The sequence below is a fragment of the Vicugna pacos genome, chromosome 6, assembly GCF_048564905.1.
Source record: "Vicugna pacos chromosome 6, VicPac4, whole genome shotgun sequence".
NCBI lineage: Eukaryota > Metazoa > Chordata > Mammalia > Artiodactyla > Camelidae > Vicugna > Vicugna pacos.
The window spans coordinates 48,695,939-48,723,557 of NC_132992.1; the positions used below are offsets into that span (position 1 = coordinate 48,695,939).

The following is a 27,619-nucleotide window of genomic DNA, read 5'->3' on the forward strand; positions in this document are numbered from 1 at the left end:
AATATGGATTAACTATTTTTGTGACTCATGATAATCCCATGGTTAAGTATTGTTCTTATTATGCTTTTTTTTCAGATAAGTAAACTGAGGCACAGGGAGATCAACTGACTTGAACTAGCTAAACAGCTCATAAGTGATGGAGGCAGGATTTACAAACTGGCAGTCATGATCATAACTTCTACTTTATACTCAATGAGGGTAACATAAGTAGGTTAGAGTAGGTTGTAAAGGACCATGAATATTCTTTTAAGGAATATAAGTTTTGTTCTGTAAGCAAATGGCTGCATGAGCAGAACTGTGTTTTAAAAAATAACTCTGGCAATAACAGGAAAGATTATTTTGAAGAAAGACTGAAATAGAAATAGCAGATAATGGCCACAGTAAGCAAAGCAAAGGATATTAAGGATCTAAACTAGACAAGTGACAGTGTTACTGAGGAGAGGCTATTAACAGAGATAAAATAAGACAATAATTCTAAACATTTATGCAGCTAATACCAAAGTTTCAAGATACATGATGCAAAAGCATATAGGACTTCAAAAAAAAATAGACAAATATCCACAGTTATAGTCAGGGATTTCAACTTACCTTTCTCAGTGATCTATAGAACAGGTGGATTTAAAATCAGGAATGAAACAGAACTAAGCAACACTGTCAACTAATTCTTAATTTTTAAACTGACATTTATAGAACCCTCCAACCAAAAATAATATATCACAGCCTGGAGCACTAACCAAGATAGGCCACATGCTTAGACGTAAGTATCAATAAATTAAAAAGATCAAATCAGACTAAGTATAATTTATGACAAAAAAAGTAATTAAATGAAAAATTAATATAAAAAAGAAATCTGAAAAAAATCACCAAATATTTAGAAATCAAGTAACATGTTTAATATTATATGTCAAAGAATAAATCAAAAACAAAATTATAAAATATTTGAATGGAATGACCATGAAAACACAAGGAATTAGAATTTATAGAATACAGCTAAAATAGTACTCAGAGAGAAATGCACAGCACTAAAGGACCATATTAGAAAAGTAGTAAAGACTAAATCAATGACATCAGATTCCATCTGAAAAATAGAAAAAGTATACATAAGAAAGTAGAAGCAGTAAGATAGAAATAATAAAGATGAAAGCAGAAGTCAATAAAATACAAAATATATAGACACAGAGAAATCAATGAAACCAAAAGATGATTCTTTAAGAAGATCAATGAAAGGTTTATCAAACCTCAACCCAGATTGATTTGGAAAAAAAAAAAAAGAGAGAGAGAGACAGAGACAGAGAAAGAAGACATCAGTTATCACTATTTACTGATATAAGGACCAATAATTATACCATAATTAGAGACAGAATATCATTACAGATTCTATGAGCATAAAAAAGAGGAAAAGAAATGTTACAACAAATAACACAAATAGCCCTATATATATTAAAGGAACAGAATGTTTAGGTAAAAACTTTCCCACAGGGATTTTCCTCAGCAGAAGTCCCAGTTGGGGTTCAGACCAAGATAGTAACATAGGAAGTTCCTGAATTTCCCTCCTCCCATAGATGCAACTAATATACAGCTACACATAGAGCAATTCCCTCTGAGAGAAATTCAGAAATTAGCTGAGTGACACTCCTATAACCAAGTTGTTGAGAAAATACTAGAAATAGGTAGGAAAATCTGAGATACACTCTTGCCATAAATCCTATCCCCAGGCACAGCACCCTACAGTCAGGAAGGAAGCTCCAACTCCCAGCTTCTTCCTAGAAATGAAGGGTTTGGACCATAAATCAAGTGCCCTGACTTTTAAGGCTATCACCTGATGGTTGGATTTTCAAATTGCCTAGTTCTGAAAGCCAACAAGGTTTGCGTTTATGAGCCCTAGAGGACTATAGTAAACAAATAAGTAGTTGCTAATCATATGATCATCACAAAAGATGGAGAAAAAGCATTTGACAAAATCAGCATCCTTTCATGATTTAAAAAAAAACAAACCTTCCAGCAAATTCAGTATAGAAAGAACATACCTGGTCATAATGAAGACCATATACAGCAAGCCCAAAGCTCACATCATATTTAAGGTCAGGAACAAGTCAAGAATGTCCACTGTCACCAATTTTATTCAACATTCTGGAAGTCCTAGGCAAATAAATCAGACAAGAGAAATAAATAAAATGCATACAATTGCAATGAAAGAAGTAGAATTAACTGTCATGACATGATTAAATGTCATGATATTTAATATAAAAAACCTTACAGTCTCCACCAAAAAACTGTTAGAATAAACAATTCTAACAAATTCAGTAAAGTTGCAGGATACAAAGTAAACATACAAAAATCAGTTGAGCTTCTACACACTAACAACAAACTAAACAGACATTTTTCTGAAGAGGACATACAGATGACCAAGAGGCATATGAAAAGATGCTCAACATCATTAACCATCTGAGAAATGCAAATAAAAACCACAATGAGATATTACATTACACCTCTCAGAATGGCTATCATCAAAAAGAACACAAATAATATGTTGGTGAGGATGTGAATAAGAGAGACATCATTCACTGTTGGTGGGAATGTAAACTGATGCAGCCACTGTGGAAAACAGTATGGAAAAAAATAAAAATAGAACTACAATATGATCCAGCAATTCCATTCCAAGGTATACATTCAAAAACAAAATGAAAACACTGCAGGAAAGAATATGCCTTTTCCACTACAAGCTACGTGTACAGAAAAGAAAATATGGCTGCAGAGAATACTTTACCCTTGTCAACAGGGTTTAGTGTAGAAAGGATATTTTAATTATTTTAATTATAAACTTACTTCATTTCAAAATAGGTATAGTCTATATCTGAATAAAAATAACACATTAATTTTAAATCACTAGTTTTTATTGCTCATTTTCCAAACTGTGGTCCATATCTTAGGATTTCCTTTCCTTTCCCAGTTCACAAAGCTACCTCCAAAGGCCTAGCCTTCTCTAAGATATGTACTTCCAGAACCCCCTAGCCTCTGATGACTAGCTTAGTTAAGACCTGGCGACAGCTCAGGAGGAGGCCCTTATTCCAGTTCTATATGGATGACACCTTCTATTTGAATAGAAACCTCTCCCTTTTTGGGATTCGATGAATCTTCAGGAAGAGGATCCAGTTTTAAAGGCTCTTCAGATTTTGGCTCATTTTCGAAAACCAATGATTCTAGTTTTACCACCGGGATGTCTGGTGTCTGGAGAGACTGATATTCATTAGACGCGATTTCTACCAGAGCCTCATCTGCAGGGGTTTGTCCAGATGGTGGAAACGGAACTTCAGTAAAGGTGTCTCTTATAAAGATTTGTGTAATAAAGGACTCTCCAACTTGGAAAGACTGTTTGTCAACAGGGACCATTTCTGAAGTAGTTTCTTCAGTTGGTGGAGGCTGACGTTCAACAGGGGCCTCCTCTGCAAAGGCCTCCTCTGGAGGTAGAGGTTGAAGTTCGGCTGAAGCCTCTTCAGCAGGGGCCTCCTTAGCTGGTAGAGACTGAACTTCTTCTGGGTCCTCTTCTGGAGGGGCCTCCTCAGGTGGTGGAGGCTGAACTACAGCTGAGACCTCTTCTTTAGTGGTCTCCTCAGCTGGTAGAAAATAAACTTCTTCTGGGGCTTCCTCTGCAGGGCGCTCCTCAGGTGGTGGAGGCTGAACTTCATCAGGAACCAGCTCAGCTGGTGGAGGCTCAGCTTCAGCTGGGGCCTTTTCTGCAGTGGACACTACAAGTGGTGAAAGCTGAAGTTTGCTAGTGGTTCCCTCAGCTGGTGGAAGTTCTGGGGCCTCTTGTATAGGAGCCTCTTCAGTTAATGAAGGCTGAACTTCAGCAGAAAGCTCTTTTGAAAGAGTGTCTTCCGCTGGGGTAGGCTGTATTTCAACAGGAACCTCGTCAGCTGCTGGAGGCTGAATTTCAGCAGAAGGCTCTTCTGAAAGAGTCGTTTCAGCTGGGATAGGCGCTGCTTTAGCAGGGCCCTCATCTCCAGGAACCTCTTCAGCTGGGGCAGGCTGTACATCAGCAGGAGCTTCCTTAGCGGGTGGAGGCTGAATTTCGGCAGGGACCTCTTCTGCAGTAGTCTCCTCAGCTAGTGGAAGCTGCACTTCAGCCGAGATCTTTTCTGCAGCAGGAGGCTGTACTTTAATTGGAACATCTTGTTCATCTTCTAAAAGTAGTGTAGCACTTTTTTTGGTATGTTGAATAAGTGAAGCTTTGCTGGAACTTACCTGGCTAATTTCTTCATTGCTACTTGTCGTGGGTTGAAATTCAGGATGTTCGCTAACAAAAATCTTCCCTGAGGATTTGCGTTTCTGTGCACCTTCCTTTGAGTTTGAAAAAGAATTATTTGGCCTGCCAATAAACATTATTTCTAATTCACTAAAGTACATCTGCTGTTCATCTGCTGTTTCTTTTTGAGGAATGTTCATCATTGTCCAGTCTCCAGTACAAGTGGTCTGCTGAGATCTGTCTGTTTTGAGTTGAACTGAGTGTCTGTCTGGTGGAATTTCTACTTCCTGAATACTCTCTGGATATTCAGGGGCTGCTTCTCCAACAACAGCTGGCTTTTCTGCAGGTACCACTGTTTCACAAACTGACTTGATTTCTTCTTTTTTCTCTTCTGCGATAGTGTCTGTCTGCAGAGATCTATCAGTCATATCCTGTACACGCTTTCTCTTTGTCCAAGTTTGCTGAAGTTGAGAAGATAATCTACAAGAGTCACAGTTGACTTTGCTTACAGGAATATTACCAATACTTAGGATGGCTTTAGGGCCAGATGACTGTGGTGCAGGCAAGTGATTCTTTTTCTCTGTCACTTCAGTCTGCTGGGATTTATCTATCATTGGTTGGCTGGGTCGTCTTCTCTTTCGAATTTCTTGCCTCCCTGCTGAGATAGGCTGATCAGATTTGTCACTTTCTTCCATTTCTAAGACTGGTAGATTTCAAATTTATTAATCTTTAAGTAATTACTCATCAAGAATGACAAGGGTGCCAGTTAAGCCTTGTCTTCCTCATTAAGTGTTGTTTGTTGAGCTACCTCAGGAAAAAAGTAATTCATACATTACTGCATTCTGTACTACACTCTTGTTGGATCCCATCTTACTTAGTAAGCATCTTTCCTGTTTAGTCTCTGGTATGACTAAATCTAACTTCTAGAAGTTTCCCTCAAGGATCTATGACATCACAGCCAATTCTCCCTACAAGATTCCATCAATGGTATTCTCAGCACTTTTTAATCTGATATACACTCATGGACAATAGCTGAAAGTGAGAGATCTACTGTTTGAAACATCAAGTTGAAAAAAACACTTGTCTAGCAGAGGAATAGCAAGTAAACCCAAGAAGTTCAGTAATGCTGCTTTCTTATAATTAGAGTTGGTGCTTTTGAACTTTCAATTCTGTTTGTTTCATCCTACTATAAAAGACAGTTATATTGCAGAATTCAGACTGCTGCATCCAATTTTCAATTGTTGGAGCATTTCTATGTTCAATGGTAACATATGTACAGCAATGTCCTGTCAATATATGTTTATATAATTTGAGAGAAAGTTAATATTGTTTGAAAAAGTTGAGTTCTGTGGTCCATAACTACATAAGTTCCTTTCTTATGTCCTTAGTGTTCAGTAACCACAAGAGACTATTATCAATATATATGTATATGTATACACACACACACACATATTTAGCATATTTGCCTTCTCAAATAACTTGAGACATTTTGATTTTCAATTATTTCAGAAAATAGTTCCAACTAAATTTTGTCAAATAAAAGAACGTTGGGTCTAAAGACATGTCAAGTGAAATAAATGCATTTTTGATGCAATCACTATGTAATATGCTGAATATCCACATGGGAATGGATTCCCCAATGAAGATAAAAACTTTAAATAGAAGCTTTTAAAAAGAGAAATCCTAGTTAAGCAGACTATAAATGGCATTATAATAGATTTAAAATATAAATAAAATTTTAACATACACCACAAATTTTTTTTTCTAAAAAAGATGGAGATTGGTCAAAAGATGTGCAAAAGTATATTCCTTTAGTCTAAGGAAAGTTAAAGAAGAGAAAATAGACTTCAAAAAATGTAGTCACAGGAGACAATGTAACAAATATATCTAAACAATGATTATGGCTTCATTAACCTAGGAATATTCTAAAATCTTTTTATGGTTTATTGTCCTTTGGAAATACAAAAGTGTCATTGAATAATTCCCCTTGTTTGACATGATTAGTCATAATTGTAGTCAGGTCATCTTACCAAATAAATAAACACTTTCCACATTCTTAGACCTAACCCCTATAGCAGCCTCTATCTCTATACAGGGATTGATGAATATCTGTTGCGTGTAATTGGAAGTATGTGATTAGAAACAATGCTGCTTGTCTTACATCTCAACTTGCTTTGCTTTCATTTTTGTCTATTCTGCTCCACTATGTTTGATCTTTCTAAGACTTAATAAATTGAAGTAAAAATAGTCACTTTGCAAAAGTACTGACGTAAGTTTTAATCAGATCTGCTGTAGTTTGAAAACTAGATTGTTTATAAATCTCTTTGTGGTCTGGTGTTCCTCCCAACTGCATTCTATCAGACACTGCAAGTGTATTTTGCAACCAAGTTTCTGACATTTTATGTAGTATCTTAAAAATCTATTTTGGGTCAATTCATAACAAAAGTCAATGTCAAAACAAACGTTGTCCTTGTTGGGTTAACATAATATTGCGTGTACTGGATTAATTTTGTTCCTATGCATCCCAGCAGTGTACTTCCCTCTCATGTCCCAAAGGCCAGGGTCCAGTTGGTCCCACAGTAGAGTCTGACTTGTTTTTGCAAATTACTTCCACAGGTTATAGGATTATTGTTTTCTTACTTCTGGTATCTGTCCCTGGTGAGTGAGGATGGACTAGAGGCTTGTGCAGGTTTCCTGGTGGGAGAGGTCGGTACCTGCCTACTGCTGGGTAGAGTTGGGTTCTGGCACTCTGGTGGGCAGTGCCATGTCCAGGGGTGTGTCTAGAGGTAGTTGAGGGCTCAGAAAGTCTGCTGATGGGTGGGGCTGCGTCCTAAGTAACCTAAAGAGGAACATATTGAGGCACACAGCCATCAAATTGACAAAAATTAAGATAAGGAGAGAATATTAAAAGCAACAAGGGAAAAGCAACAAATAACATACAAGGGAACTACCATAGGCTATCAGCTAATTTTTCAGCAGAAACTCTGCTGGGCAGAAGGGAGTGGCATGATATATTTAAACTGATGAAAGGGAAAAACCTATAATCAAGCAAGGCACTCATTCTGATTTGACAGAGAAATCTAAAGCTTCACAGATAAGCAAAAGCTAAAAGAATTCAGCACACCAAACTAGCTTTACAAGAAATGCTAAAGGAATTTCTCTACGTAGAAAAGGCCACAACTAGAAATAAGAAAATTATGAAATGGAAAAGCTCACCAGTAAAGACAAACATAAGGTAAAGGCAGAAAATCATCCACACACAAACTATTAGGAAAGTTAAAAGACAAAAGTAGTAAAAATCATCTGTATTTACAATAAGCAGTTAAGGGATACACAAATAAATTAGATGCACTATATGATATTAAAATCAGTAACGATGAGGGAAGAAGAGTACAAATGTAGGATCTCCAAAATACATTTGAAATTAAGAGATCAGCAACATAAAACAACCAGGTATATATATTTACGTTTCTATACCAAAAGCTCACAGTAACTGCAAACTAAAAATCTATAAGCGATACATACACAAAAAATAAAGAGGAATCTACACATAACACTGAAGATGGTCATCAAATCACAAGAGAAGAGAACATAAAGAAAAAGGGGGAAAAAAAGACCTACAAAAACAAATCCAAAACAGTTAACAAAATGGCAATAAGAACATACATATCGATAATTACTGTACATGTAAATAGATTAAATGCTCCAATCAAAAGACACAGACTGGCTAAATGGATAGAAAAACAAGACCTATATATATGCTGTCAACAAGAGACCCACTTCAGAGCTAGAGACATACAGGCTGAAAGTGAGAGGGTGGAAAAAGTTATTCCAGGCAAATGGAAACCCCCAAAAAGCTGAAATACTGAAATTATTTCTTTCTAAGATCAGGAACAAGACAAAGATGCCCACTCTCACCACTTTTGTTCAACATATTTTTGAAAATTGAAGCCACAGCAATCAGAGAAGAAAAAGAAATAAAAGGAATCCAGATTGGAAAAGAAGTGGTAAAACTGTCACTGTTTGCAGATGACATGATACTATCTATACATAGAAAATCCTAAAGAAGCTATCAGAAAACTACTAGAGCTCATCAATGAATTTGACAAAGATGCAAGATACAAAATTAATATACAGAAAATAGTTGCATTCCTATACCCTAACAATGAACTATCAGAAAGAGAAATTAAGAAAATAATCCCACTTACCATCACATCAAAAAGAATAAAACACCTAGGAATAAACCTACCTCAGGAGGCAAAGGGCCTGTACTCCAAAAACTTTAAGACACTCATGAAAGAAATTGAAGATGACACAAATGAAAGATATACTGTGTCCTTGGATTAGAAGAATCAGTATTGTTAAAATGGTCATACTACCCAAGGCAATCTGCAGATTCAATGCAATCCCTTCCAAATCACCAATGACACTTTTAACAGAAATAGAACAAAAAATGTTAAAATTTGTATGAAAACATGAAAGACCCTGAAAAGCCTAAACAATCTTGACAAAGAAGAACAGAGCTAGGATAATCATGCTCCCTAACTTTAGACTATACTACAAAGCTACAGTAATCAAAATATATGGTACTGGCACAAAAATGGACACACAGATCAATGGAACAAAATAGAAATTCCAGAAATAAACCCACACACTTATGGTCAATTAATCTACGACAAAGGAGGCAAGAATATACAATGGAGAAAAGACAGTCTCTTCAATAAGTGGTGCTGGGAAAACTGGACAGCTACATATGAAAGACTCAAATTAGAACATTCTCTAACACCATATACAAAAATAAACTCAAAATAGATTAAAGACCTAAACGTAAGACCAGATACTATGAAACTCCTAGAGGAAAACACACTCTGACATAAATCACAGCAGTATTTTTTTGAACCGTCTCCTAGAGTAATGCAAATAAAAACAAAAATAAACAAATGAGACCTAATTAAACTTAAAAGCTTTTCCACAGCTAAGGAAACCATAAACAAAATGAAAAGACAACCTATAGAATGGAAGAAAATATTTGCAAGTGATGTGACCAACTAGGGACTAATTTCCAAAATACACAAACAGCTCATATAGCTTGATATCAAAAAATAAGCAACCCTATCAAAAACTGGGTAAAAGACCCAAATATTTCTCCATAAAAATGGACAACAGGCACATGAATAGATACTCAATGTCATTAATTATTTGAGAAATGCAGATCAAAACTACAATGGGGTATCACCACACACCAGTCAGAATGGCCATCATTTAAAAGTGGATAGACAACAAATGCTGGAGATGGTGTAGAGAAAAGGGAATCTTCCTACACTGTTGGTGGGAATGCAGTTTGGAGAAGAATATGGAGATTCCTTACAAAACTGAAAATAGACTTACCCTATGTTCCAGGAATTCTACTTCTGGCATATATCTGGAGAAATCTATAGTTTGAAAAAGTACATGTACTACAATATTCATAGTAGCACTATTTACAATAGCCAAGATATGGAAGTGACCCAAATGTCCATTGACAGACGACTGGATAAAGATGTTAAAAAAAAATACACACACACACACACACACACACATATATATATATATATGATAACCATATGATATTACTTATATGTGGAATCTAAAAAAATGATACAGATGAACTTATTTACAAAACAGAAAGAGACTCATAGACATAGAAAACAAACTTACAGTTACCAGAGGGTAAAGGGGGTTGAGGTATAAATTGAGAGTTTGGGATTTGCAGGTGCATATTACTATATATAAAATAGATAAAAAACAAAGTCTGACTTATAGCACAGGGAACTATATTAATACCTTGTTATAGCCTATATATATAACTGAATCACTATGCTGCACATCAGAAATTAACACAACATTGTAAGCTGACTACACTTTAAGAAAAAAAATAAATGAACAAATAAATAAAAAACAAAAAAATAGCAGAAGATCTAAATAGACATTTCTCCAAAGAAGACACATACAGATGGCCAACAGGCACATGAAAAGATGCTCAACAACACTAATTATTGGAGAAATGCAAATCAAAACTACAATGAAGTATCACCTCACACTGGTCAGAATGGCCATCATCAGTAAGTCTACAAGTAATAAATGCTGAAGAGGGTGTGGAGAAAAAAGAACCCTCCTACACTGTTTTTTTGGCAGAAATTAAATTGGTGCAGCCACTATGGAGGACAGTATGGAGGTTCCTTAAAATACTAAAAGTAAATTTACCATATGATCCAGCAACGATCATATGAGCAGTGGGCATATATCTGGAGAAAACTGTAATTTAAAAAGACACATGCACCCCAATCTTCATAGCAGCACAACTTCCAATAGTTAAGACATAAACGGAACCTAAATATCTATTGACAGATGAATGGGTAAGGAAAATGTGGCATATATATATATATATATGTATATATATATACACACACACACACATATTACAGAATATTATTCAGCCAGAAAAAGAATGAAATAATGCCATTTGCAGCAACATGGATGGACCTTCATATTATCATATTAAGTAAATTAAGTCAGAGAAAGACAGTATGAGATCACTTATATATGGAATCTAAAAAAAGATACAAATGTTATTTACAAAACAGAAACAGACTCACAGACATAGAAAACAAACTATGGTTACCAAAGGAGAAAGGGGTGGAGGGATAAACTAAGAGTTTGGGATTAACAGATATACACTAATCTATATGTAAAATAGATAAACATCAAGGACCTACTGTATAGCACAGGGGACTATATTCAGTTTTTTTGTAGTAAGTTATAATGAAAAAGAATCCGAAATACATGTATATATATAACTGAACTGCCTTGCTGTACCTGAAACTAACATTGTAAATCAATTACACTTCGATAAAAAAATTAAGTTAGAAAAAAGATTTATATATATATATGTACACATATACATACAATGGAATATTACTTAGTCATAAAAGAGTGAAATAATGTCATTTGCAGCGACATGAATGGACCTAGAGATTATCATACTAAGTAAGTTAGACAGAGAAAGACAAATGTATGATATTGCTTATATATGAAATCTAAAAAAAGATACAAATGAACATATTTACAAAGCAGAAGGAGACTCAGAGACATAGAAACAAACTTGTGATTACCAAAGGGGAAAGTGAAACTACGAAGGGATAAATTAGGAGTTTGGAGTTACCATATACACATGACTATATATAAAATAGATCACAAACAAGGACCTACTTACTGTATAGCACAGGGAACTATACTAAATATCTTATAATAACCTATAATGGAAAAGTATGTGTGTATATATATATAGAGAGAGAGAGAGACAGAGAGAGAGAGAGATATGACTGAATCATTTTCCTGTACACCTGAAACTGACACAACATATAAATCAACTATACCACAATAAAACAAAAGATAAAAAAATTTTTTTAAGTGTATGACCGAGATGGCCTTAATGTTACCCTCAACTTAACTAAACTTTAGACAGGCTTCTTCCTGACCCAAAGTCTCTGACCTCCATTTTCTTAGAGTACGTTCTTTAGAAAACCTTGAAAATTATTTTCTGGCCTCTTTGACGTGTAAAAAGCCTCTTGCCAGTTTTATACCTCAGGACTGTCTTTCTCAAGGTCCTGGGAGCCAACCTTTTTAAATGTATTCCTCAGGAAAGACAGTGCCTCCATCTTTCAGTTTTTATGGGAGGGTAGTAGCCTAGCTTTGTTGGGGGAACAGTAGGTGTCTTGTTCTGAGTTGTAAAACTATCTTGTGTCATGAAGATTTAAGAATCATAGATGGCCTAAAATTCAACCAAACTCTTAAAAATTATCCAGCCCTGTTTCAGCAGAATTGAGTTCACACAGTATTTTGGTCTCTCACCTCTATTCCAGTAGCCTTGAATAAAGTCTTCCTTTGCTGTTTAACTTTGTTTAGTATAATATTTTGCCTTGAAGGAGTAAAAGAACAGTTTATACAGGGATAGTTCAGTATGGATAGTGGCCAGATATAACAAGGATGTGATGAAGCATTGTGAGATATTTCGGCCACAAGGTTCTCAAAATATCCCAGATTAAAAAGTATTCCATTGTAGGTGCAGACTGCGATGCCTTATTCTGGCCACTTTTGTTGACTTGAACTATTTTTGCCTGACTCTTCTTTCTATTAGGTACTTATGGTAAAAAAAAAAAAAAAGACATACCGTATATAAGGCAGGGTTTCTCTTAATATTATTTGTGTCATCATTACTTTTATTAGAGGAAACATCTAGCAACTGTAAATGTAAATAACCAATGATTTGGGGTAGAAGGATACTGTCTTTTTGTGTGGATATTTTTGCAACCCACTTTATTTTTATAACAAGATATCAATATAAATATATAGAAAAAATACATGATTAAGTCACTACATAACTTCCCAAATATACCAGTGAGTTAGTACATAGTCAGAATATGTAAAATATTATGCAGTGAAACCAATGTTCATGCTGATTATACACAAACATGCAGAGATATGTGTGTCTTCTGAATTTTCAATTTTTAAATTACATATAATTCTGATGTCTTCTATTTGCCTCTAGATCTTCACTCTTTTCCACACTACACTGTACCCCAGGAGCCTGGCCCAAATGGTCTGCAACAGTGGGTAACCTTGCTGTTTTACTTTGGTTGGATTCAGCAAATGGAGCAGGCTTGACAGGAGACCTGAAGGAGACAAAAGAATGAGTTTCCCCCCAGCTCCTTCACTGTAGAGTTGCTTCAAGCTGATTAGAGTCTCTCTGCCAACGGTCACAGCCCCTATAAGATCCTTTGCACAATGCTGTTTCCCACTCTCCCTTTTTCTCTCTCTCTCTCACTGTCTCTCTTGCTCTCTCTCTCTCTCTCTGTCTTTGTCTCTCTTGAGCTTTCTCTCTCTCTTCCTCATTGTCTCCCTCTCTCATTGTCTCTCTTTCTCTCCACTAAACTTTTCCCCTACCCCTTTTGATACCCATCGCAAGTTTGTGTGCCCAACACACAGTGAAGCCAAACAAACTGACACATCAGAGTTTGGAGCAGAGAAAGGTTTATTGCAAGGCTGAGCAAGGAGAACAAGTGGCTTGTGCTCAGAACACCCCAAACTCCCCAAAGGGTTTCAACAAAGCATTTTTAAAAGACAGATGAGGGAGGGGAGGCCACAGGGTACGTGATCAGCTCATGCACAATTCTCTGACTGGCTGATGGTGAGATAACAGGGCACTGTCACAGGGGATAACATCATCAGTTCTTAGGCACCCATAGGTCTGAGGGCCTATGATCATCAAGTAGTAAATTTCTCCCGTTTGGTAGGGGTTTAACATCTGTAAACAACACAGGAAGTGTGGATCAGATCCTATTATCTGGGTACTTCAGAGAGGAGCTACAGCAGAGGATTTGGGGGAGGAGTCTGTCCCAGCAGGGCCTTATAGGGTCCTGCTTCGTTACACTTTCAGCTTCGGGATAGTAATGTTCCTGGTTCAGGCTACTGGACTATCCTTGATGATTTCTGTTGTACTCTGTCCAGACTTTTATAATTAGTCCCCTTATTAAAGTCTCCTTAAATTTCCTAAATTTTGTATTTTCCTATGAGGAATGATATATACATCAGTACATTTAGGGACTTGAGGATGTTATTATACCATAAACTTTGAAACCATATGGTATATGGTTTAAATTATATAAATTCCAGATAATAAGAATATATAGTTACCAAAACACTCCTTTCTCTATATATTCAGATAAATGGTTGTTTGCTTTAGATTATAGCCAAGTTTACCTAGAGAAATAAAGGAGTTGAAAAAGCAGCTTAAGCCAATTCTTTTTAATTCACTCACACAGGGAAATCAAATTATGAGTTATATGCACAATCAAGCTCTTTACAGGGGTCAGAGGGAGGGATTTTAGTGACCTCAGTCATCTCCCTGGTTCTCTTCTCTAGTCTTATCACAGTGATTCAGGAATTTTTCTTTGGGATGGATATAACTTAGCAGTGGAGAGGAGAGTGGTAATTCGTTTTATGCCATGACATAGTTGCTATTGGGCCTCAGGTTATAATCTCTTTCACAAAAGATATAAGCTATGTGGAAAATGTAGGATGCACACCCAGCAGTCCCACCCTGAGACCAAGCAGGGTTCAACTTCTCACGCAATAATTCCTTCACCAGAAGTGGGTTCTGCTCCTTGGTCCAACCTCAAAAATTACTACATCAGAATAGGATTTTAACAGGAATTAAATTCATTATTTAATTTAAAAAATTAAAAATGTTTTTCGTTTAGTAAAAAAAAATTCTAAAACAAAGGACTAAAACATTCTTGTAGGCAGCAATTACTGGTCAGTAAAAAGTCTCAATATTCCTTTTTTTAATCTAAGGATTTACAATTCCTAACCGGACTTAACATTTACTTTCTTTTGGTCTTCTCCTGACACAATTAACTACAAAGAGAACTTAACCGAATTCCACATGTAGATTCAAAATCCAACCTGTATAAAACCAGATGACAAAATGAATATAATAAAATGTTAAATTATCTCTCCATATCATCTCTAAATCTAAATTATCACTCCTCCAGATCTAGAGTATGTAAGAGTTAGTCAAATCCTATTAGTGAAAATTCTTTTATCTGTGTGGGTAACTTATTGGGCTTCTCCTACATTTATTTACTCTTTAGAAAAATGATACATGAGCCTGTTTAAAGAATTAATTGTTCCATGGATAGCATCTGAATGAATCCTTTGAATAAAAATTTCTATTTAGTATATTACTATTTTTTAACACTTTTTATTTAACATTATGTAGTTTAAAAAGAGCATCGTCCTGACAGAAATATAGAAAAGTACACCAAAGTTCTACTTTGAAATATTCTAATTATACGGAGGCAGAGATGCTCAAGCAGAAAAGAAACTATTAAAGATGCAAATTCAGCAATTTGAAAGGCTATTAAAAATTCTTTAGTAGAAAAAGAAGACGAAAGTTTTTAAACATGCTAAGAAAAAAATGCCTAGAAATATCCTCCAGGGACAAATTATGAACTTGACGAGAAAGAACTTTAAAAGGATATAAGTATCCCTTCTATTCATTCTGACTTTAGATCATGGATGACTGCAGATCATTTCCATAAATATACCCACCAGAAATTTCTACAAAAAGAGTATGAATTATTCTACTTGTGAAATGTCTGCTGCCCTGTCCAGAATAAACCCACCTACTTGTATCTGCACCCTTGCAAAAGCCTTCACTTGAAGAGAAGGTGAAAAAGGCCCAGCTTGAACCAGAGCTTTTACAAAAGGATGGTGAGATCTGAGGTGTGGCTGTCTTTTACCCAAACTGCGTCTGACCCCCAAAACTCAAGTGGTCCTTGACTATTCCCACCCCTCACCCTCAGGAAAAGCAACTCCCAACTAACTTCCAGAAATTTTTTGCTTCAAAAGTGTCAAGCAGGTTAAAAATCCCATTGGCTATCCCTGAATGTACATGATCTAATAAACACATAACAAAAGTAGCATTAGAGCAGCTGAGAAAAAAATACATCCTTATGAAATGAACACATTTGAAATAATCCTTTGTTTAAAGGGTTGAATTTATAAAGAACTAAAGTTCTTACTCAGCTGAACAACAGAACTCCTTGTACTGGACATACTCAGCTCTTGCTGAAAGGTCAGAGCTCTCTATGAACAACAGAGGCTACTGTGCCCACAGATGGAGCATGTAGCTCATGACTCTAGAGATTCATTCTAAAAGTATGACTTGTCAGCTCTAGCATTACAAGGTATTAAAACCCACGCACTGTTCTCTGATGATAACATTGTTCCTAACTACCTGGCACCAGGAGTCACACTGAAACCACTGGCAGCAATAAAAGGCAGGCCGAGGAAATGGAATCCCTACTCCCCTGGATTTTGACATGACATTATGCTGTATCACATTCAGCACACGCTAGATCGCTTTAACTAAGCATGAAACCAACGGAGCTCAAGAGAAAATTTTGATGATGCATTTAAACAACTGGAAAGCATCCTCATCTCAACTCTAAATGTGAGTTTTCTGCTTCAATCATGCAAACAAGCAGCTACACAACTACCTTTTCTGTTTTGTATTCTTTTGTTTTAAAAGAGCTATGTAAAACAGTTCTTTCCAATGGCAGCTTTAGAGTGAGTGCCAAGTCAATTAAGAGATATCAAACCAAATCAGGCTGACCCTGTAGCAGAGATTTCAAGAAGACATTAACTGAAATCAAGTATATTGACACAAACTGAATACTGATGTTGCATCAAATAAGATAAAATAGAAATTTCTAAATTTCTAAAAATGGGTTTGGATTCTGATTAAGTCAGAAAAATGTATGCATACCTGTATGGGAGGTCAATTCTACGCATATATTCATGTGCTGGAAACACACAGGCCCTTCCCTAACTTTGCTGCCAAAAGTTTTCTTAAAAGGCAGCAAAGCCATTTTACAATATGAAATGTTATCTAATACGCAATATCTTTCAGAGAAGAAAAATATTGATTTAATTTTACAATAAGCTTATAAATGAGATTTTTTGTCTTTGGGGTTTTTTTTTTTTTTTCAGACTAGACCTTTGTAGCAGACAGAAGAAAGAAAACATGAAGGCTCCAAATATCTTTTAAAAGGGTGAAATAGGTGACAAGATAAAAGAGGATGGAGAAGTCTGAAAAAACTACATATCTCACAATTTTGTCAAGGTTCAATGTCAGCTTAGAAAATTATCCAAAAATACACTAACACACTGAAGCCTCTAGTAATCTGTGTTCATATGTACACATAATTAAAAATATTGAACTAAAATGTCAGTTTCTAACATATAACATTGAAAAAGAATTAGATACTAGGGAAAAAATAATTGTTAGACCAATTACATTTTTGTCAGAGAGGAGTTTCCTAGTTTAAGCAGATTTTCCAAACAATATTAAGTTGCCTGATTAATAATACAGTCAACTTTTCTGCAGGGCCATGAAATAAGTTTAACTTTTATATTCAACCAGGTAAATATTAGTGATATCAGAACACCTGGTGGAACTTTAAAGCATGCCAACACACTATGTTAGGTAGTTAGATAAGTGGGGGCACCAGGCAGATAGGCAGAGGAGAGGGAGGATGGTCCAGAAGATGGAGTTATGCCCACCTCCAGCATAAAGGGACTTTACTTCTAAATGAGTGCCAGCAAGCAACTGGTTAGAACCCAACAGCCGTGACTACACAGTAGCAGAAAGGACTTACCCAGACACCACACAACGTTCATTGTATTATAATTAACACTGCAGTTTAAGCTCCCCCATTGGTTTTTCTGTGTACACATGGGTAAGGACATGTGCAAAGGGGCCAAACATGACTAAGCATTCCAGGGACAAGAGCCGTCAATCAAGAGACCACCTCTAAGCAAGCGTATAAGAAAAAGGGGAAACAAAAACCGCCTCTTCCTCCTTTGCATCAGCCCACCTCCCTTTCTAAATAAACCTTTTAAAATCTTTCACTACACAATATACCATCTCCTGGCTATAAACTTATCTTTCAGGTATGGCAAGAACTGGGGTCTTTTTCTTTTTGGGGGTAACATTTATGATTAACAAAAAGAAGGTTCAAAGATATGGGGCTCTTTCATGTGAGTTATTTTCAATAAAGCTTGGGAAGGGAGTGAGAACAAGTGAGAACAAGATGGACACAAAGTCTGTAGGTGACTAATACTTTCCTCTTCCAACAAAGAATGGGCTTATCTATACACTAGTCACCATTTGCTTAAATTCAGGTTGCTTGTGTTCTTTTTTTTTTTTTTAATCTAAAGAAATATTTGAAGAACACTGGATGGTACTGAAAAACGATACCTCTATTAATGGCCTACCCTGTGCCAGGCACTATGCTAAGCACTTCATATGCATTATTTGTTTAATATTTATTGAGTGTGGTAAATAGGAAATGGCCTCCCAACGATGTCCACAATCTAATATCCAGAACTTGTGATGATGTCACCTTACCTGGCAAAAGAGAATTAAGGCTGCAGATGGAATTAAGTTTTTTAATCAGCTGACCTTGAGATGGGGAGATTATCCTAGATTATTCAGGTGGCCCAAATGAATGGCAAGGGTCTTTATAAGTGAAAACAGGGAGGCAGGAAAATAGGGGATTTGATGTGCTATGCTGCTGGCTTTCAAAGTGGAAGAAGGAGCCAACGAATGTCGGTGTCCTCTGGAAACTAGGAAATGCAAGGAAATGGGTTCTAGCCTAGAGCCTCCAGAAGTGACACAGCCCTGCTGACACTTTAATTTTAGCCTAGTAAGACCCATTTCAGACCTCTGACCTCCAGGACTCTAAGAGAATAAATCTGTGTTGTTTTAAACCTCTAAATTTGCCGTAATTTGTTACCAATACCAGTAAGAAATTAACATACTGAGTGTTCCACTGTTTCATCTACCCACACAAAATTCTATGAATTGATGATTATTGTTGCTATTTTATGGATGAAGGCACTGAGTCTTAGGCTAGGTAACTTGCCCAAAACTACATAGCTAGTGGGGTACCTGCACCAAGATTAAAAACTATTCTGATTCCAAAGACCACCCATTTAATTACTGCACTCTAATTCTTCTCTCAGGGGTCACTATTACTGTAAACTCAACATTCCAACTCCCCACCATGTATTTATTTCAAAAGAAAATTCCATCACTAGGGCCTTAATCTGTACCAACATGTGATGCAGCTGGTGCAGACTGGCTCTTCCAACTCAGAATGAATGAGAAGATGGTATAAAACAGAAGGACAGTGACTAAAAGCAGGAGCAAGACTGGGAATTTTGCACGTGTAGTTGTGAGCAATGAAGCAGGGAGGAATTCTGACAGCTGCTGATGACAAGCAGATTGGATCCTGCAGCACATCAGATTCCGTGAATGACATCAGAGCTTCCAGTAATGGCTCCTACCAGCACGGCCCATTGACACCATTTTTCAGTGTTGACAGACTCAAATAAACATTCTCATTTCCAGTAACTCGTTGGGCAGAGACAATATGACATTTAGACTGACCCAAGAGCTCCCTCTACTAAAGAACACTGAAGTGTACTGTACTTTTACTATGAATTATTTGAAGTATGATTTTTTTTCTTTCTGATTCTTATTGGTTTTCATGGAAATAGCCATTGACTAATACCTTATATTCAATATAAATCCATTCCGATGCCCTCATGTCACATTTCCAGGTTTCACTCCTTCCCAATCAATTCTCTTTCATATGAGACTTGGCAATATTACAACTTACATTGTATTTCTGCAATTGGCATGATTAAATCTTGTGCCTGATTTTAAGTAAGCTAGAAGAAATAAGAGATTCTTTTAAGAATCTCTCTGGTTCTCTAATGGCTTTGGTTGGGAGTTTAAAGATTTGAGATTGAATTTCTTATGTGAGTATTCCTGTGCATCAAAGGAAGCCATCCTTTGTCATCATGCTTTTAGTCATCACGCTTTTAGTCATCACTACTGCCATAACGGTCAGGAGCCACCAAGGCACTTGACTATCAGGCATTCAAACACTATCAACAGCAGATGAAAATTTGATTAATCCTGATCACACTGCATACCATGGGTTACTCAACATCCCACTACACATTTGCACAGAACTCAGTACTGCATTTAAGCTCAAGTACAACCAGGCTAATCATCAAACCTCATCTTTGAAGTTCTATTTCCTGAGGCTGCTCCTAATATCAGCTCTCTATTGGTTAGGAAACAGTCAGGAGACAGAAACCATAGCAGTTATTGGAATAGGGAGAAACTAATATAAAAAGTATTAACCGTGTATTGGAAAATTGATAAGACAAAGGAGAATACCAAGGCATTATGGAAACAGTTACAACAATGACCACCCTTAACAGCTAGCAGGACAAAGGGAAGAGGTTATAATGACTAAAACTTATGCCTGAAGGAGGGATAAATGGACCTGAAACTCAGATCTGTAAGGAGGGGTCATTACTCAACTGGTGCTGGGCAGCTCTGAGTGGTCATAATGGGACTGGTTCTGCAAGCATTAGAAAAGCTGCAATCTCACATCACCTGCAGCTACAGGAAGGAACTGCTACTGCTGAAATGAAGAAGCTTTGCTGGAGAGATGATGACAAGAGCAGGAAACAGACAGGGAGGAATCAGTCTCTCTACTCCCTCTCCAGCCTTGCAAGCTCCCTCTAGTGCCCCCTACTGGCAGATTCTAACAAAGAGCCAGCTAGGCTGAAAAGCAGAAAGGTGATTTGCAGTGTCCCAGCTGCATCCAAGAGGCAGCCACTAAAAAAACCACCAAATGGTATAATGCTCATCCATCCATTCATTCACCAAATATTTTTGAAAAACCTAGTGCATTTCAGCACTCATAAGCACTGAACAAAAGAATAAAGTCCCTGCTTTAACATTAAAAAAAAAGATAAAAAGTGTGGAAGCAGCCACGAAAAACAAAGAAGACATTTGCCTCATGGCCAGGCCAGCAGTATGAGGGATGTAAAAGAGAAAATAGACACTACTCGAGAGGTCTATGAGGGAAGCCACCTTCAAGAGGGAGTGATGTACAAGTTAGATTAAAAATATAGAAACCAATTCATAAAAGAGGCTAAGGGTGCTTTGCTGCAGATGGTAATGGAGCAATTTAAAGGAAGAGAACACAGAGAGGAGAGAGGGGTATTTACCACCTACTACCTCACTTTTACCAAAAGTAACAACACTGTGATTATAATGATAATAGTTTCTTGGTGGTAAGAACACTAAAACACTTATTTTGAACAATAATATATATCTTTCTATGACATTTTCCAGTTTACAAAATGTTTTCATATCCACTCTTTTATTTGCTGCTCGTAATAAAACTGTAAAACTGGCAGATAACGTATGTCCACTATGAGAGTGAAGATATAGGCAAACCTAGCATTAGTCTAATAATTCCCAAATATTTGACAATTTCTAGGAGAGTGTATATGTCTACAGAAAGCTAAATTAAGGCCTTAGAGAAAACATACTGTAGACACTTAGATGTTTTCACATCATATCTATAACTGAGCAGGACCTTATGAGGCCTTCCTGGGACAGACCCCTCCCCCATATCCTCTGCTTTAGTCCTTTCTGAGTACCTAGGTAACAGTATTTGAGGCACATTTCCTGAGTTGTTTTACAGATGCTAAAAGTTCCACCAAATCGATGATGTTAACTACATAATGACCATAAGTACATAGTCCTCAAGCCTACTGAAGCCTAAGGATGGATAATATTAACCCTTGTGATACAGCCCTGTTACCTCACCATCAACCAATCAGAATTGTGCATGAGCTGATCACATACCCTGTGACTCACACCCTAAACGACCTTTAAAATTGCTTTCCTGAAACCCATCTGGGAGGTTGGCTGTTTTGAGCACTAGTTGTGCTGAACCCCTTGTTTGGTGCCTTGCAATAAATACTGCACTTTTCTTCACCAGAACCCAGTGTTAATAGATTGGCTTTACTGCAGGCAGATAAGGAGATCCAAGTTTGGTTCAATAACATATCTATGAAATTTTTAATGGGTTCTGAGCTGATGGTGTATCTAAATAAAAAAGACTCTTTCGTGAAGCAATATTCTGGAGACAAGAAGGAAGGGGGTAGGGCACAACCATTCCAAGAATGTGAAGGGGGCCACAGCCCTTGAAAAAAATAGGATACAACAAAAACCAACTGGAACCAGTTAAAACCAAGATAGCATGGAGGATGGTCCAGTCATTAGTTCCTTACACCTTCATTATAATACTAAAAATCACTCCCCTTGTACCATGACAGGTACCATGACAGTTCTGAGCATGACCATAAAAGGCCAAAAAGTGAGCAGAGGCCCAGTTCCTGAAAATCCCCACCCTTCCCCAAAAGAGATGGAATATTCCTCTCACTTGTCAGCATACGAAATTATCCAGTGCATAAAAACTGACCTCCCTCACACCCTGGGACCCTCTCACCTTCTGAGATGATCCACACTCTGTCTATAAAGTGTGTATCTCCCTGAATAAATCTGCTTTCATCTACTTTGGCTCACTCTTGAATTCTTTCCTGCAAGAAGCAAAGGACCCTTTGGCAGAGTGTGTCCCAGGGACTCACCCAAGGCCTAGGACATAACCATCCTTGTGGCCCATTTTCCTGCAACATATATGCTACCTTCCTTTAGGATTTGGGGGAGGATTATACAGAAAAGGCAAATAAATGGGAATCAAAACTGACATACTGACATAGGAAAATAAATAGTGGTGAGGAAGATATCTTTTACAGGAAGTGTGTGACTAAACTAATAAAAGGGACAAAAGTGGCTCCTTAGTATGTTTAAGCATTGTGTAAAATGCACACATATTCTGCATATTTCTCAAATGACATGGCTTAAAAGTATCTAACTTCCTTAGCTTCTAATCAAACTTATAGTCCCTGCATTCAAACTAATTTGTAAACTCCTTGAAGTCAGTGACTCCATTTTCCAAGTCTTTGTATTACCCTGTCCCAGCCTGAAACTGGGCACACAATAGTTATCCAATTACTGATTCCTATGTAGCCGATTGTAATGCTTGCCAAAACATTCACCCTTTGAATATACAAATTATTTAAACATATTTCTTCATGGTTTAGCAAACTAACATTTAGAGCCTTTCTTAAAGCAGACTATTGATGATTTTCCTGCTCAATTTCAACTTTAAAGGGTGTGTGCTATTTTATTTAGAAAACATTTCTGTTTTATTCAGTCAGTCATTCTTCAGCAAAATTCACAAGTCAAAATTATGATTTAGATTGATAAAAAAAGTAACACATTTGAAGTTGTGAAGCTTTGTTTCATGAAAGATTTAAGAAAACAAAGGTTATTCTACATAAAATGCCACATAAAGCAATTTAGCTGACTTGAAAAGCAAGAAAGGGGAGGAAATATGGGCAAAGAATTACATACAAATGGAGCACTTCTGGTTTCCATGGTAACCAACATATATGAATACCTTTTGGAAAATGGACCAGCAAATTCAGTGAGATGTAAACGTATAAGCACAAAAACTAAAAAAACGAAAAACAAACAAAAAAACCCAAAAAACCCAAAAACCCCCTACTCCAATCCTGTGATATGTAAAGAAGTCAACAGATTTCCCTTAAACAGAATTGCAAATTAGAAAAAAAAAATTAAGCCCTATTGTTAACAGGCCTGTTAGAGAATTTTTTCTTAATTTGTTGTTTTGCTATTTAGATATTTGTCTACTACACAAACATTTACCAATAATTAGAAATGATTTTTGTTGTTGTTCACTGGATCAGTGATTGAATTATAGTAGGGAAGCCAATGAGGCTCATAATTTTCCAACAAGTCCTTCTCATCCAGGTGTGGTAAGTTGACTCCAGAGATCAGGGCACTTAGCGGGATGACTCGAAATTAAAATATCAATAGTGAATCACACACACAAAAAAAGGCAGAGATGTGCATGTCATTTCCTATTCTCTTACCAGGTGAGTAAACAAACCCCCATTGTTATAAAGACTATACTAAATATATGTTTTCAGTTTTACAGATGGGGAAGAGAGGTCTGTATGAAGCTATTCAGGGACAACAATAACCAATGTCTAGGTGCTCTATTGCTTTTCTGGCTAGTGTATACTTAGCCTACTCAGCATAATAAAGATGGTCAAAGAGTTACAGTGATGAAGAAAGCTGAACAACAATTTCAACCTTTCATGTAAAATTGTAATGAAAAAGGGAAAATTTCACAGTGTACATTGGGAAATAACTCTCATTTAATACCTGCACCACTAATATCATAGAGATGTTTAAAAATCAGTCCATCAATCTTTTGAGCATGTTGAGCTTATATTTCAGCACGCCAGTTGGCTTACCCCATGTGTCTATTCCAATGCCTTAATAGGAAGAGGGTATATCTAAATACTGAATGTCTACATAATGCCCCCAATTGATGAACTGATCCTGCTTCTTCCATCAGCCTCAAAATTGTGAAAAGCTATTCCTACATGATTCGCAAGACTTGGCTTTTTGCATGTCAGTTGTGTATGTTTTGTATAACATTTATATCATCAGGGTTTCTAAATGTGTAACTGTCAATCATTCATTCTTTTCCAATGATGGACACTATTTGCAAGGTAGTAAGATCAAAATCTAAACAACTGGTCTTCACAAGGGATCTTTTTTTCTTAATTACTTACTCAAAACTAACATAGAAGTGCTAAAAATGCAAGGATGAGTAAGATGTCCTGCTGTCCAGGATATCACATACTCGTGAGGGAAAGACACAAACAGTGGTACTATCAAAATGTTGTGATTGCATTAAGACGTCATTAACAATTCAAGAGGAAAAATCTAAGGCCAAAGAAGTTTTCAAAATTTGTATCTTAATGCCTACTGCTTTGTTTCAAAATATTTGTATATTTGAAAAGCAGTATTAGTGGGAAATTATCAGTGATGTTCTAAAAGTCTAATATGAGTTATGTTTAGGACAATTTCAAACACATGTGAAACAATACTTTTGAAGTGCCTTCCATTAAGTATTTTCTTGGATTCTTAGGCCTTTTTCTAGTTTCTGGAGAACTTATAAAATGCTATGATTAAATTTCATCCAACTGAAAAATATGGACATTAAAAAAACAATAATCACTAATAAAACATAAAATGTAGAAAAATTTATCTTTTTATTAAATAACTATAATATAAAGTATACTGGAAAGAAAATTTTCTTGACTTACATGATCATTTAAAATTTTAGTGTTTCAAGATCACATTTTACTTGCTTTGTTGTATTATGGAAGAAGAGCACAGATGTTTCTGGGAAGCACCAGAAGTCATATCTACATTGAGCAGCTATAAAACCCACCTGCACTGAGTCCTTTTCCCTCCTTAAAACACTGACTCCCAGACCAAAAAGACTGACTCCATCTCTCCAATCTGCCTTCTAGGCAATTAATAGACTCAAACTGTCTCCCAGCCACCCATAGTAAAGACACTTTGTCTAAAGCTGAGTATAATGAAACATTTAAAGTGCTTTTACAATACTCACTATGTCTAAGCAACACAGTCAATGTATGCAAAAAGCAGATTTTTCCTGTTTCTTTTTCTTTTAAACATGTAGAACACAGAGCTAAAAAGTAATGAATATCTCAACGTTGCAAACTTTCTCAATTCAAAGACTTCATTACTTTTTTTCAATTTTATTGAACTATAACATAACCAAGCAGGACCCTATGTGGCCTTTCTGGGACAAGTACCCACCTCCATATCCTCTGCCTGCCTCTTCTTTGTAGAAAAGCTTTAGCCTCCCAGGCCTCTCCTGAGTCACAAAAGGCTGACTAAAGAATTAATGATTAAAGGAATGCTAACACACAGTGATAACAAAAAACAGCATTTGGGCCAGGAGAACTGACAACAATTTAAACAATACATCAGCCGTATAGCAGTCACAGAATCTTTAGTTCCTCCCTGAAGTACATAGATAACAATGTCTGATGCATATTCCTGAGTTGTTTCAGATACTAAAACCCCCACCAGATGGAAGAAGTTAAATGCATGATGACCATGAGCACGTAGCCCCCATGCCAGCTGGAGCCTGAGGATTGATGATGTTAACCCCTGTGACACCACCGTGCTACCCTCACCGTCAACCAGTCAGAGAATTGTGCAAGAGCTGATCATGCACCCTGGGATGTTCTCCCTCACCTTGCCTTTAGTATTCCTTCTTTGAAACCCACTGGTAGGTTTAGGTATTTTGAGCATTAGCTGCCCAGATTCCTTGTTTGGCACCTGCAGTAAACACTGCACTTTCCTTAACCACAACCCAGTGTTAGTAGATTGGCTTTACTGTGCACAGGTGGATTCAGTAACAATAATTGGCATACAGCACTATGTGTTTAAGGTGCACAGCATAATGATTTAACTTATATACGTCATGAAATGATTACCACAATAAGTTTAGTGAGCATCCATCATCTCAGTCTCATATAGACACAAAATAAAAGAAAAAGAAAAAAATATGTTTTCCTTGTAATAAGAAGTCCCAGGATCCACTCTCTTAACACCTTTCATATATAACACACAGCAGTGTTATATTTATCGTATCATATATTACATTCCAAGTACTTATCTTACAACTGGAATTTTGTATCTTTTGACTATCTTTATCCATTCCCCCTTTCAAGACTTCAGTACTTTTGATCTTGTCCTTCCAGGTAGGCATGAATAGTATTAAAAAAAAACTTTGTAGACATTAAGTTCAGGTTGGAAATTGTGGCCATGTTGGCACTATACAGTCAGTCAGTTTCCCTAAAGAGTTGTTAATACAGTTTTTTCTTCTTTGTTAATCAGTATATCACTGCACACTGGCCTTCAGTGGAGACTTTGGAGATAACTTTCAATTCTGCAATACTCACCCACATACTTACAATTTCTGGTGCTCTTCATTTCTCTCTTTAGATCTGTATTTCCATCTGATATCATTGTCCTTCCACCTGCAGGACTTCTTTGAACATTTCTTGTTAATCTCATGTGCTCCTAATGAACCCTTTCAGCTTTTGCGATAAGCTGAAACCTCTCAAGAAAGTACCCAGAAGAAACTGTAGAGCACACCTTGCTCTCTTCTCAGAAATCATTGTCCAATGTTGCTGATTAGTGTCTGAAAACACCTAAAGTACTTCATCTCTTTTTCTGTTGTTTACATTGGGAGGGTAAATCTGGTCCCTGTTACTCTGTCATAGCTGAAGCACAAGTCCTACCCCTTTACAGATGAAAAACTTAAATCAACTTTCAATGAAACCTATGCCATGGAATATGTTAATACTTTCACCTTTGTGTTCAGGGCTTTTTATGCTTTGTCAAATATGTTAATGATGAATAATGTTCATATTTTATGGCAAGACGAGAAAACCTTGAAAATAAAATTTTTCTTTGCCCATCTTGGCCTCCTCCCTCCCTTTTAGTGTGTGTTGTGTATCTGCACTAACCAGACCTCCTTAGGAGATAATATCTCTTCTTAATCTTATCTAGGGTCACAACTCCTTAGGAGATAACCTTCCTGCTTAATATTGTAAGGGGCTATGATGACCTACTACTTGCTTTGTACACTTAGATCTGGATTGTGTAAACTGTCAACAACATGTCACTTAAATGTACAGCCCTCTGTCTCGAAAACTTATATAACTGTGCTTTGACCTCTAACAGGCAGAACAGTTCTTGGAGCTTTCTGAAAGTCCTTTCCCTGGGTTTTAATTCTCAATTTGACTCAAATAAAATTTTCTACTTTTTTCTTAGATCGACTGATTAATTTTTTCTTTGACATTATGAAAATATGTGTAACTGTATGTTAAAAATGTATTTCT

General features: G+C 36.5%; 1 protein-coding gene and 1 long non-coding RNA gene across 2 annotated transcripts in view; both read right to left on the reverse strand.

The window, feature by feature from the left end:
- The window catches only part of LOC140696909 (uncharacterized), a 381,987-nt gene that overhangs the window by 264,883 nt on the left and 89,485 nt on the right, over positions 1-27,619 (reverse strand). Inside the window, exon 2 of the long non-coding RNA XR_012073565.1 lies at positions 2,028-2,139. This is a non-coding gene — a long non-coding RNA (uncharacterized lncRNA). The remainder of the gene's footprint in view (positions 1-2,027; positions 2,140-27,619) is intronic.
- FSCB (fibrous sheath CABYR binding protein) lies at positions 2,873-5,133 on the reverse strand. The gene has a single exon (XM_006199850.3). It carries the CDS (start codon positions 4,939-4,941, stop codon positions 3,064-3,066), a length of 1,878 nt encoding a protein of 625 aa, XP_006199912.1. The 5' UTR covers positions 4,942-5,133; the 3' UTR covers positions 2,873-3,063.

What these genes read in the sequence shown, in the direction of transcription:
- FSCB (XM_006199850.3), bottom strand. Translation starts at nt 4,941, where the DNA reads ATGGAAGAAAGTGACAAATCTGATCAGCCTATCTCAGCAGGGAGGCAA.